Source organism: Prunus avium, chromosome 3 (genome assembly GCF_965620075.1).
Source record: "Prunus avium chromosome 3, drPruAviu1.hap1.1, whole genome shotgun sequence".
Lineage (NCBI taxonomy): Eukaryota > Viridiplantae > Streptophyta > Magnoliopsida > Rosales > Rosaceae > Prunus > Prunus avium.
In genome coordinates, this window is record NC_142286.1 from 777,214 (window position 1) to 791,282 (window position 14,069).

General features: G+C 39.5%; 2 protein-coding genes across 2 annotated transcripts; both read left to right on the top strand.

The window, feature by feature from the left end:
* Nucleotides 1-350: 350 nt before the first annotated feature.
* On the top strand, nt 351-10,136 carry LOC110755679 (TMV resistance protein N-like). Its single transcript, XM_088250132.1, has 7 exons — nt 351-1,264; nt 1,541-2,175; nt 4,131-4,600; nt 4,690-5,124; nt 5,295-6,179; nt 6,313-6,898; nt 9,629-10,136. The coding sequence occupies exons 1-7, from the start codon at nt 675-677 to the stop codon at nt 9,916-9,918; spliced, it is 3,891 nt and encodes a 1,296-aa protein (XP_088106258.1). The 5' UTR covers nt 351-674; the 3' UTR covers nt 9,919-10,136.
* A 318-nt stretch (nt 10,137-10,454) lies between these two features.
* Nucleotides 10,455-13,946, top strand: GUN1 (s uncoupled 1). Its single transcript, XM_021956994.2, has 4 exons — nt 10,455-12,678; nt 12,990-13,206; nt 13,333-13,517; nt 13,606-13,946. Exons 1-4 carry the CDS (start codon nt 10,739-10,741, stop codon nt 13,868-13,870), a joined length of 2,607 nt encoding a protein of 868 aa, XP_021812686.1. The 5' UTR covers nt 10,455-10,738; the 3' UTR covers nt 13,871-13,946.
* Nucleotides 13,947-14,069: the final 123 nt, after the last annotated feature.

The following is a 14,069-nucleotide window of genomic DNA, read 5'->3' on the forward strand; positions in this document are numbered from 1 at the left end:
AAATTTATTAGTTTCTCCCTTAAACTTCAAAATGCACCAATTTTGTTTATCCGTTCTTACAGATGTCCAGAATTAGATCATTCCGGTCACAATTTCGGATGGAGTTTTCTGAAGTCATATAAATTATGTTCCTTTCTTCCTCATTTTACGTTACATATAGAGGAAGCTTCGTCTTCAATACATCTCTCGCATCTCAGTGTGAAAATCGAGATCACAAATGTTCAGTGGCTGGTGGGGCAATAGACACTGACTTTGTTACTATATCACTTTCGTCATTAACTTTTTGACTTTGTCCATGCGTTCCTGTTTTTCTTATCTTTATTCTGTTCTCTTTTATAGAGCGTTCCTTGTATCAAAATGAAAAAAAAACAGAAAATAGTATAAATTTTAGTTTCTCCCTTAAACTTCAAAATGCACCAATTTTGTTTATCAGTTCTAACGGATGTCCAGAACTTGATCATTCCGGTCACAATTTGGATGGAGTTTTCTGAAGTCATATAAATTATGTTCCTTTCTTCCTCATTTTATGTTACATATAGAGGAAGCTTCGTCTTCAATACATCTCTCGCATCTCAGTGTGAAAATCGAGATCACAAATGTTCAGTGGCTGGTGGGGCAATAGACATTGACTTTGTTACTCTATCACTTTGGTCATTAACTTTGTGACTTTGTCCATGCATTCCTGTTTTTCTTATCTTTATTCTGTTCTCTTTTATAGAGCGATATTTTTTTTTTATCTCAAACACAAACACAAGCTGAACATACAAATGGCTGCTACCAGCAAGCAGCAGGATGCTTCTCCGTCCTCTCACCGGTGCACTTATGATGCATTCTTGAGCTTCAGGGGCACAGATACACGCAAGGGATTTACTGATCACCTCTACAGGGCTTTGGAGGTGGCAGGGATTCACACTTTTAGAGATGATGACGAAATCGAGAGAGGAGCAAATATTTCAGCAGAGCTTCAAAAAGCAATACAAGAGTCTCGAGTATCCATCATTGTCTTCTCCAAGGACTACGCTTCCTCGAGATGGTGCCTGGATGAACTAGTCACGATCATGGACCGTAGAGAAACTAATGAGCACATGGTTATGCCGATTTTCTATGATGTGGATCCATCCCATGTCAGGAACCAGACAGGAATTTTTGAAGAAGCATTTGCCAGACACCAACAGCGCTTCAACAAGGAGATGGACAAGGTGGAGAAGTGGAGAAAAGCTCTCAGAGATGTTGCAGATTTGGGAGGGATGGTTTTAGGAGATCGGTACTTTTTCATTCCCAAAATGGTGGTTTTCACTCTATCTTGGATGCTTTTTAAAGTAGATTAGTGAAGCTTTTTCTTTAATCTCATGGAGTTGTTAGATGGCAGCACTTCTGTTTTGAAAATTCATTTGCTTAATATCATTCATTTCAACCTATGATATATATATCAATTCTCTTCTATAAAATAAAAATAAAAATAATAAAGAAATAAGTTTCTTTTTGTTGGAAAGAAATAACTTATTTTGCATTGTGTATTTTTTATATCAATAATTTATAGGTACGAGTCGCAGTTTATCCAAGATATAGTTGAAGTTATTGGAAATAAACTGGATCACACATGGAATAGGAGATTAAGAGTCGATCCCTATGTAGTTGGAATAGATGATCGTGTGAAAGGCCTAAACATGTGGTTAGAAGATGGATCAAGTGATGTTGGAGTAGCTATAGTCTCTGGGATGGGTGGAATTGGCAAAACCACCATTGCCAAGACTGCTTATAACAAGAACTTCTATAAATTTCAAGGTAGCAGCTTTCTTGCAGATATTAGAGCAACTTCAAAACTTCCCAATGGTTTGGTTCACTTGCAAAGGAACCTTCTTTCAGATCTCCAAAAGGGGAAAGCAAAGAAAATATACAGCTTGGATGAAGGAATAACAAAGATCGAACGGGTGATACGTTGCAAAAGAGTTCTTATTGCTCTTGATGATGTGGACAACTTGGAACAATTCAATGCAATTCTTGGAATGCGAGAATGGCTTCATCCAGGAAGTAAAATAATCATAACAACTAGACATGAACATTTGTTAAAGGCTCATGAGAATTATGCAATGTTTAAGGTGGAAGAGTTGCATGAGTATGAATCACTTGAGCTTTTCAGTTGGCATGCCTTTAGACAACCCCATCCTAGCGAAGGTTTGACGCAGCACAAGCAATAAAGGTTTCAAACGAAAACCTTGAGTAACAAGGGAACTGGATTCCACCAGAAAATTAAGAGAAACTCTCTTTGATTAATTGTATTAAAATCTGAAGTGTCCAAAAACGTTAGACAAACCTGCCTAAATACACAACTCTCAACCCTTGTAACTGCTAGGGGAGTTATTACATTAAAACTGAAAAACTGAAAAACTGAATTTATTCCGAAAATTAACTACGAAACTTTGAATGCGGTTTTGGAAGGCCAAACGACCTCAGAATGCCAAAATCCATCATACATCACAGCAAAGCTGTGAGTTTGACTCGTGGCGTCGTTCCCTTTCCGAAATGGTATTTTGCGTCCTAATCGGAGCTCGGACGCCAAATCTGCAAATTCCTGCTATGTCCCTTTTCACTTCTTCGCTCCAATTCTTCTTCACTCCAATTCTTCTTCAATCAATTAGAAAATCCCAACGATACGCCTTCCTTCTTTTCCTAGTGTCATAAGTGACCATATTTCGTCCTACATCAGACTCCTTCACTTGTAAAGAACTCGACCTCGAGTTCTCGTTAAAATGAACTTGAGTAGGCATAGAACTTGATGTGTAGATAAACTCTTCAATTTGTAGAATTAGGACTTGCTCATATTTGGATGGAATAATCATATAATTAATTCCATAAACAAGATTAGAATAGGCTAGTTGAGAATCAAACTCCTTGTATGAATTATTTTCTTCTCCAAATACAGATTCATCCATGCCTTTAATTTCAGAGGAATCCAATTGTTGTTCTTCATCTTTTGAAATATATGTTTCAACAACAGGAGTTTCAATAAGCTCAATATCTTGTTTTTCTTGAATCTCTTCCTTCATCTTATGGATGATTGGATCTTCAATTAATATAGCATCCATCACAGTTTCTTCCTTTTCGAGAACTTCCTCCATCTTTTCTAGACCCACCATGATATTGGGTTGAACAATCTTGTAACCATTCCTTAATAAATATATATTATATTCAAAAGGAAAGAATTTTTTCACAAGAAGTCTCTTCATCCAATGCCAAGAACTAATAGGATTTTTACCTTGTTGCTTCCTAGATTTTCGCAACTGATCCCACCAAAAAGCAACATCGTCTTCTAAACTGGATGCAACAATTTCCACCATCTTCTCCTCTGGGATCGCTATTGAATCAAATATTTCCTCTATGTCTGCAACCCATTGAAGAAAGCCTTCGATGCAGTCGCTCCCCATGAAGTATGGAACAACTGCAACATCAAATTCTCTAAGAGTGATTGGTTCCCCGTCTCCACGGGTCCTATCTTCTTCGTCTGGACGAGCCATTGGAGGCACCTCGAGTCAGGCAAAACCTACTCTGATAAGACAAGCCAATAATACCGAGACGGGAGAGACCCGCTCTGATACCACTTGACGCAGCACAAGCAATAAAGGTTTCAAACGAAAACCTTGAGTAACAAGGGAACTGGATTCCACCAGAAAATTAAGAGAAACTCTCTTTGATTAATTGTATTAAAATCTGAAGTGTCCAAAAACGTTAGACAAACCTGCCTAAATACACAACTCTCAACCCTTGTAACTGCTAGGGGAGTTATTACATTAAAACTGAAAAACTGAAAAACTGAATTTATTCCGAAAATTAACTACGAAACTTTGAATGCGGTTTTGGAAGGCCAAACGACCTCAGAATGCCAAAATCCATCATACATCACAGCAAAGCTGTGAGTTTGACTCGTGGCGTCGTTCCCTTTCCGAAATGGTATTTTGCGTCCTAATCGGAGCTCGGACGCCAAATCTGCAAATTCCTGCTATGTCCCTTTTCACTTCTTCGCTCCAATTCTTCTTCACTCCAATTCTTCTTCAATCAATTAGAAAATCCCAACGATACGCCTTCCTTCTTTTCCTAGTGTCATAAGTGACCATATTTCGTCCTACATCAAGGTTACATGGATCTTTCAAGACCTGTAGTGCAACATTGTGGAGGGGTTCCATTAGCTCTTCAAGTTCTAGGATCTTCTCTCTTTGGAAAAGCTGCAGATGTATGGAAAAATGCATTACAGAACTTAGATGTGATTACTGAGGGAAAAATTCAGAAGATTCTCATAATAAGCTTTGATTCTCTGCAAGATCATGACAAACGTCTGTTCCTCCATATAGCCTGTTTCTTCATAGGAAAAGACAAGGATTTTTCAACTACAGTCCTTGATGAATGTGAGTTTGCCACAAACATTGGAATTCAAAATCTGGTTGATAGATGTCTGCTGATAATTGATGGATTCAACAAGTTAACCATGCACCAATTACTTCAAGACATGGGAAGGGGAATTATTCGCGAAGAATCGCCCGAGTATCCTGGAAAACGTACTAGAGTGTGGAATAAAGATGCCTCTAATGTTTTGAGAAAATTAACTGTAAGAAATATCTTCTTTTATGTCTATGTATTCGTAATTGTATTGTGCATGTGACAAGTTACTTACCCAATGTTCTTATTTGTTACCAGGGTACAGAAACTATTAAGGGCCTCATGCTCAACATTCCTATGTTAATAAAAGATGAGTCTTCTAAGATAATATCCAGTGGAAGTAACAGAAAAAGATTCCATGTGGAAGATTATGATGGAAACTGTTCAAGCAGCCGACGTCGGCTTGGTTTCTTCTCCTGGCAGTCAATTAGTTTTTCTTCAACAAACTCATTTCCTGTATCAAATGAGATGGGTTTCAAAACAGAGGCATTTAGAAGGATGCACAATCTTGAACTCCTGCTGCTTGATAATGTAAAAATCAGTGGAGGCTATGAAGATTTCCCAAAAAATTTAATATGGTTGTCTTGGCGAGGATTCGCTTTAAAGTCAATACCAACCAATTTTTACTTGGAAAATCTAATTGCTCTTGACTTGCGGAACAGCGGCCTCCAACATGTTTGGAAGGGAACTAGGGTATGCTACTAATCTCTCTCTAGCTCTCTCTCTCTCTAGCTCTCTCTTTCTCTCTCTCTCTCTCTCTCTCTCTCTCTCTCTCTCTCTCTCTCTCTCACACACACACACACTGAGACAAATTTAAAGATGATTATATATTTATAGAAACTAATTACTTCTTTTTTAAACAGTTTCTTCTAAGACTGAAAATCTTAAATCTCAGTCATTCACATGGCCTTGTCACAACCCCTGACTTGTCAGGACTCCCTAATCTCGAGAGATTAATTCTTAAAGATTGCATAAATTTGAAAGAGGTGGATGAATCCATTGGAGATTTGGAGAAACTTGTTTTCTTGAATCTAAAAGATTGCAAAAATCTCGTGAAGCTTCCTATAAGAATTAGTATGCTGCGATCTCTCCAGAAACTTATTCTCTCTGGTTGCCCAAATCTTGTGCTGCCTGCCAGTATGATTGTTAAAAATCAGTCAGACTCTACACCTAGTGACATGAAGAAACTCAGTCTGTTATCTGCAGTTAAATTGTGGCAATCAATCCGATCATGGGTATTGCCAAGAAAAAATCTCCAACTTACCAGGGCAAGTTTGCCACAATTTTTAAAAAGCTTAAGTATGGCATACTGCAATCTGTCAGAAATTCCCAATGGTCTTAGTAGCCTATCCTCATTGAAGCATTTGAATCTAAGTGGAAACCCATTTTTGAGCCTATCAGTAAACATGAATGGTCTTAGTAAGCTCCAGACTCTTGTGTTGGATGGTTGCACAAACCTCGAAATGCTCCCCGAGCTCCCACCAAGTGTAGAGAGATTGCAAGCATGGGAATGTACTTCATTGAAAAGAGTAACAAACTTACCCTCCGTGTTCAAAACAATGGGACATGAGGTTTTGAGTTGCGAGAATTTAGTTGAATTTCAAAACGTGTTCAAAACAAGACCGTTGAGAAGCGTCGACATAGAAATGATCAAAGATATCGGTCTGTTCAATTTGGAATCCATAGGAAGCACTGAAGTTGAAATGATCAACTACTTGACACGTACAACGAGGAAGGGTCCTCTCCAGGTTCTCTCTCTCTCTCTCTCTCTCTCTCTCTCTCTCTCTCTCATGTATTGTATAGTTTTTTATGATGATTATGATTTTCTGTGGCCTGTAATATTTGAACATGCATAAATCTCTCCATGCATGCATGAAACAGGGACTGGATGAAAGTGGTATATTTAGCATATTCCTTCCTGGGAGCGAGGTTCCAGATTGGTTCTGCTACAAGTCGAGCATGGGTAACTCTGAACTGTCTATAACTATACCTCCACATCTTAATTTGAAGATCCGAGGCCTAAATGCATGTGTTGTGTATGCACAAGGTAAGGTTCTTGTTGAGGAATTGAAATGTTACTCGGTCGTTCCCTTTCTTCGCATCAGCAATGAGACCAAGGGTCTTAAGTGGACCTATTTTCCAGTCACAGTAGGGCTTCCAAAAGAGAAGGAAGATATGTTATGGCTTAGTCATTGGCGATTCGCAAACGATGAATTGGAGGGTGGAGAAGAAATACGTGTTTCGGTTAGAGATGAATCCGATAGTTTCTGGACAAAGGAATTTGGAATCCAGCTTGTGTACGAGCAGAATAATAATGAGGGTACTATAACTGAAGATATAACCACAATGTTCCAGCATGAAACAAATACTCCTTCGAGCCAAAATCATGTCGTTGCTGGAGATGTGTCAGCGTCAGCATCAAGGTTTGAGTTGGATAAGGTGGGTGAATGCGTTATTTGTAATCATAGTCATATAGGAGTCGTCTCATACATAGACATATAGGATAAGCATCAAGGGTTGAGTTGGAAAAGCTGCAGATGTATGGAAAAGTGCATTACAAGTGAACCATGCACCAATTACTTCAAGACATAGGAAGGGGAATTATTTGCGAAGAATCACCTGAGGACCCTGGAAAACGTGGTAGAGTGTGGCATAAAGATGCCTCGAATGTTTTGAGAAAATTAACTGTAAGAAATATGCTCTTTTATGTGTATGTATTCATAATCGTCTTGTGCATGTGACCAAGGGTCTTATGTGGACCTATTGCCCTCCTTTGTTTAAGCAGGAGGGGCTGAAGACGGATATTGTGCTTTATAGTAAACTTATTTTATATGCCTCAATTATTTTATATTAATACATTGTGCCTGAATATGCCCTAAGGTGCTTGTTTTGGTTGTTATAACTTATGAGGAGCCTCTTGATTTGATTCAGGACGTCATGTTAGAGGATCAATGATGTTGTTAGCTTTGTGAAATTTTAGCAAGTAACCAACATCTTGACATGTTAAAGACTCTTAGAATTCCATCCGAGCACTCCAGAGGGCATCGAATGGCGATATGTCTAAATCTTCACAACAACAAAAAGGCTAAAATCCTAAAGGGTGTTGAAAAAAAAGTGCATTTTTCAAATTTCGCCTGAGAGTGAGTGGGGTGGAATCCGAGCCAACTTGGGGTCTAGCTCTGTAGTTGAAGCTGAGCTGTGGGGATTTACAGGCGATTGTGTTTAGCTTGGGATGCAAGGTGCAGGCTCCTTGAGGTTGAATGGGATTGTAGTTGCTTTGTTGCTCTGATCAAATTCTTCTTCTTCTTCTTCAGCTTCTCTGTTAGCATCTTTCATCTCCTCTTCTTCGTCAGCTATCAAGACATTTCCGCTTTCGAGCAAGCACTCAGCCATTCAGCCATTTCAGTTTTGCACCCGTTCAAATTCTTGGAGCACAGAGAGTGAGAGAGGTGGAGAATATTGAACAACATTCGATTTGGGATGGTCCATTTTCTTCCACAGTGTCTGAGTCGGGAATTTCATCGAACAGTTAGCGAACATACTTACTAATCCACCCTGGCCCGCTTTTGTGTTGTGAAAACGTAGCTCTGCTCTTTGGTCATCATTAGCTTGGAACCCAGTCCTCATGGAGACAAGTGAATGACACTCCTCTTGACTTTCCTTTAGTATCTGCATCGATCCAACCTTACTTTTCTTATCTGTAATTATGGTTTACATTTGCATATGATATTTGTTTTGGGTTTTAAAACTGAAGACTCACACTCAAAAAGACTCAAAATTAAAGTTCCCATTTCCATTTTTTTCCCTAAATAATTACAATGCAGAAGGCATTCACACAATTTCAAGACCACCAACTAATCATCAAATACTTAAAAAGTTTTCAATTATTTATCTTTCAGTCTATATCATAAATATTTAGGTGGAATTGGCCTCTTATTCATCAGTCAACACACAGAAAAATAAATTGTTTACATCTGTGCAAGAAAAAAATTGTTTGTCTTACGTTTAGAAGCAGCTTCCTCGTTGACTTGACCTCAAAGACAAAAAGCACGGAGGAAGCTTCCTCTGGATTTGCATATAATACTGGGTACTGCCTCTCACAAACACAAACTACATATATAAACTCTTCCTGATCCATTATTATTACTAGACAAAGATCGAGTGCTTCCAAATGGCTGCTATAATAGCGCAGCTGGATGCTTCTTCCACCTACCGGTGCACTCAGTGGCGGATCCAGGAATTTTCCTTGCAGGGGTCAACATCTAAAAGGTAAAAAAATTCTATACAAAATAGAACAAAAATAAAATAAAATGAAAATATTATAATTATTAATTAATAGAAAAAACCACATTACAATTATCCACATTAAAAAAAATAATAACAACAACAACAACAAAAATCAACCACACCATTCACTTCTAAAGTAAAGAAATCAAAGCTACATTTTTCCACAGGAGGAGACTTTAGTTTGGCCCTCTCGATATCCTCTCTTGGGTTTTCACGGATCGCTTCTTGGGGCTCATCACTTGAGCCTCCAAAGATCACACACTTCTCTCTTGAACTCCTCTCGTGATCTCGCTTGCGTTTCTTTGGGTTCTCCAAGGGCTCTAGCTGCTTTTGCATTTTTTAGAATAAAAATCTACTATCTTTGATAGCTTTTCATTCTCTTCCTACGATATTTGAAGCTGGCGTCGGTTCTCCTCTGTTGTATTTGCCCTATCCCTTTTCAATTTTTTGATGTCACGCTGATAATTATCAACCAAATTCCGCTCTATCACCAACTGAGCTCTCAGTACTTGCACATCATGAGATTTCGCAATGAGGCGATGCCCCACACTTGCGATAGATGCCGCTGATAATCATCAACCAAATAATCCAAAAAAGCTTATCGCTAATTTTCCAACAAAAAAAAAAGAACCCAAAAAACATACAAACTAGCGCTACACGAATTGGGCTATAATTATTTTGACAGAAGGTAACTGGCCCTACACGAATTGGGCTATAATTATTTGGACCTACCTATTTAATTATGCTATTTTTAAAAAAATTATTTGACCTTCTCTTTCCTTCTTTTGTTGATACTCATGTATGTCTGTTTCCTTTTTCTTTTTTTTTTATATCAGTTTACCCTCATGAGTCATGACCTCCAGCCAGAAGCAGCAGCTGCTGCTTACCACCACCACCACCAAATGAGACACTCTTCTTCTTCTTCCTTCTCATCCCTCCTCTCCATCTCTCAGCCTCAAAAGCCCAGCACTTATAGCCCCCCCAGCTGCACACAGGTTGCCCCTTTGGGGCATTTCGTCGAACACTTTGCGAGGGTCAAGTTTGGCTGCTCTAATGGAGGATTTCAGAGGTTGCAGGGGTCAATTGACCACTCTTGCTCCTCTGTGGATCCGCCCCTGGATCCAAGAGAATCCTGCTCATCTTGATTTTTCATACCAGCCCAATACCGGTCTCCACTCGATATTTAAGCACAAGAAATAATGTTCCTTCTGCGGAAAATGATTACTGATTTCTTGTATTCAAAGGAATCTTACAAAGATCTAAACTCACTAGACTTGTAGAATTATTTTCTTCCATCTCTGATATCATATCATTGAAGCCTACAATTGTATGCTATTGGTCAAGGGATAAGAAAATGGATGTTGGAGTGGACTTTACTTTGCAAGTTTGGCATCAGAATACTCATGTTTTATGTTTCATCAGAATACTCACCAAGGGCTAGTTTGGCACAAATTTAATTTCAAAGAGAAGTGAGGCTACAGGAGGCCTACGCGGTGAGCAAAAATACACACTAGAATATTTAGTTATAAATGGAAATTTTGATATTTATAAAAGTCAAAGCGTTTAGAATCAAAAATGGAAAAAAAAAAAAAAAAAAAAACAAGGTGAAAGCTGGGAATCCTAAATTCCTAATTTGTTTGTCCACACGGGTATTCAAGAATAAAAGAAATAAATATTTGTTTTCTTCCTACTTTGTTTAAGAAAAAGATGAAATAAAAACTTTTGGCGTTGAAGGAGAGAAAAAGACAGCTGACTGCACTCTGCAGCAGTGCACATACTTAAATCTTTAAAAGCCGCGTTCTCTCTCTGTAATCTCCGCCATATCCAAATGGTTTCCTCAGCTCCTCTCTCTCAAACCAAACCCTACCAAAACCTCCATTAATCCCCACAACTCCTTCATCTTCCTTCTCTCTCTGTCTACCTACTCTCACTCTCTCTCTCTCTCTCTCTCTCTCTCTCTATACATATCTATCTATCTACCTACTCTCACTCTCTCTCTCTCTCTAGCTATCTATCTACAATGGCTTCAACACCTCCACACTGTTCAATCACAGCGACAAAGCCGTATCAAACCCAACGATACCCACAAAACCAGCCCCTAAAATCTCAGCGCCAGAGCCGCCAAAGCAATCAATGGACGAAGCAACAAGTTTCTCTCCCAAAGCCTTTGCCTTTACCATCCCAAGCACCACGCACTGCCGCAAAAACACCCACTGCCACACCCACTTCCTCCTTTTCCTCTCTCTGCCCTCTCCCTCATCCAAAATCCGATCTTGTCACCGCTTTTTCAGGCCGCCGCTCCACCCGATTCGTCTCCAAAATGCACCTGGGCCGCCCCAAAACTACCATGGGCTCCTACCACTCTCTGCTCGCCGAGGAGGCCCTGCACCAAGCCGTCCAATTCGGTAACGACGATCTTGCTCTTGATGATATTTTGCTTAGTTTTCACTCCAGGCTTTGCGGGTCTGATGATTACACTTTTTTATTTCGAGAGCTTGGGAATAGAGGTGAGTGTTGGAAAGCGATTCGGTGCTTTGAGTTTGCAGTGAGGCGTGAGAAAAGGAGAACTGAGCAGGGGAAATTGGCTAGTTCTATGATTAGTACTCTTGGTAGGTTGGGAAAGGTTGAGCTTGCTAAGAATGTGTTTCAAACGGCTGTTAATGAGGGGTATGGAAAGACTGTTTATACGTATTCAGCTTTGATTACCGCTTATGGGCGAAATGGGTATTGTGAGGAGGCTATCAGAGTGTTTGAGTCAATGAAAGATTCGGGCTTGAAGCCGAATTTGGTTACTTACAATGCAGTGATTGATGCGTATGGAAAGGGGGGAGTGGAGTTCAAGAGGGTAGTGGAGATTTTCAATGAGATGCTGAGAAATGGGGAGCAACCGGATCGAATCACTTATAATTCACTCCTAGCAGTTTGTAGTCGAGGCGGGCTGTGGGAGATGGCTCGAAACTTGTTTAGTGAAATGGTGGATAGAGGGATTGATCAGGATATTTATACGTATAATACCCTTATAGATGCGATTTGTAAAGGTGGGCAGATGGATTTGGCATATCAAATTATGTCCGAGATGCCTTCAAAAAATATTTTGCCCAATGTGGTCACTTATAGCACTATTATTGATGGATATGCTAAGGCTGGTAAATTAGAAGATGCACTAAGTTTATTTAATGAAATGAAGTTTTTGGCCATTGGTCTGGATAGAGTTCTGTATAATACATTGCTTTCACTTTATGGGAAGCTTGGTAGGTTCGAAGATGCTTTGAAGGTTTGCAAGGAAATGGAAAGTGTTGGGATTGCCAAGGATGTTGTATCTTATAATGCACTTCTTGGTGGGTATGGGAAGCAAGGGAAGTATGATGACGCTAAAAGAATGTACAATCAGATGAAAGAAGAACGTGTATCACCAAACATACTAACTTATTCAACATTGATTGATGTGTATTCAAAAGGTGGTTTGTATATGGAGGCAATGAAGGTTTTTAGAGAGTTTAAGCAGGCAGGGCTGAAGGCTGATGTTGTGCTTTATAGTGAACTTGTCAATGCTTTGTGCAAAAATGGACTGGTGGAATCTGCTGTTTTGTTGCTTGATGAGATGACCAAGGAAGGGATTCGACCTAATGTTGTCACTTATAATTCAATAATTGATGCTTTTGGTCGGTCAGCAACAACAGAATGTACAGCTGATGTTGCTGGTGGCGGCATTGTGCTACAGACAGAACCTTCATCTTCAGTTTCTGAAGGGGTTGCCATTGGGATTCAGGTGGGAGATAGGGGGGATAACAGATTTATGAAGATGTTTGGGCAACTTGCTGCTGAGAAAGCAGGTTTTGCAAAAACAGATAGGAAGGTTAGACAAGAAATCTTGTGCATTTTGGGCATCTTTCAGAAGATGCATGAGCTAGACATCAAACCAAATGTTGTCACATTTTCTGCCATTTTAAACGCTTGCAGGTATATCTTTTTATCCTTCATGTATGTCTTATTACATTATTGAGGACCGTGTTGCTTAAAGATCCGTTAAAATCAAATTGCTCTGTGCATTACTAGATTGAGATTTACATGTGGCCTCCGTGTATTGGAATGTCGTTGAGAGTTTTATGCTACAATGCCCATGATTAGATGGTTGGTTAGGAAATCTAATATTGAGTACAATGTCAATGCTTTTATCCCTGTTTTACCTTCCCCTAAACTCTTTGTATATGTAGTCCAATAATCTCCCAGAATGTATGGCTAATCTCTGTTTCAATGGCCTTTAAATGCAGCCGTTGTAATTCTTTTGAAGATGCTTCAATGTTATTGGAGGAACTCCAGTTGTTCGATAACAAAGTTTACGGTGTTGCCCACGGACTTCTCATGGGCTACAGGGATAATGTATGGGTTAAAGCTGAGTCTCTGTTTGATGAAGTTAAGCAGATGGACTCTTCAACTGCATCTGCGTTCTATAATGCTCTGACCGACATGCTATGGCACTATGGACAGGTAAGTTTTACCAATTGAGATGCCACCTTTCCAGGCTTTCATGGTTTTCCCTTTTGCCCATACAAAATGATGTTGATATTTTTTTTTTTGAAGTGTTTCAATATTTCTCTGTTTTTTTTAAAATAGAAACAAGGGGCGCAACTGGTTGTGCTTGAAGGGAAGCGCCGAAATGTATGGGAGAGTGTGTGGTCTAATTCATGCTTGGATTTGCATTTAATGTCTTCTGGGGCTGCCCGGGCAATGGTTCATGCATGGTTGCTCAATATACGCTCTATAGTGTTTGAAGGCCAACAACTGCCGAACCTGTTAAGGTTTGCATTTTTTTCTTTTCATCAAACAAATCACTATTCCATAATATTTTCGGTCAGAAAGTTTAGTGTTCTGGTCGATTCCGTGCAGCATTTTGACAGGGTGGGGCAAGCATAGCAAAGTAGTAGGTGACAGCACCTTAAGACGAGCTATTGAGGCGCTTCTTACCAGCATGGGTGCACCCTTTCGGGTTGCCAAGTGTAACTTGGGTAGGTTTATATCAACGGGATCCATGGCTGCTGCCTGGTTAAGAGAATCCGGCACACTGGAGGTGCTTGTTCTTCACGATGACAGGACTTGCCCAAAAAGTGCAGATTTGGAGCAAACCTCCAATTTGCAAGCCCTCGCCTTGTAGTTGTTGTATGTAACATATGACAATTTCTTGTATCCTTCGAAACATGTTTATAAATGTAATATATGTGTTATTATCAGATTTTTCCAGCTTGATGCTCTCTTTTTTGTATCTGAATTTGGAATTTTGCAGTCTATTTTTGCATTAGGGGATGTAGCCTTCGAAATTTTATGGTCGTCAATGGAATACTTACCCACCAGTC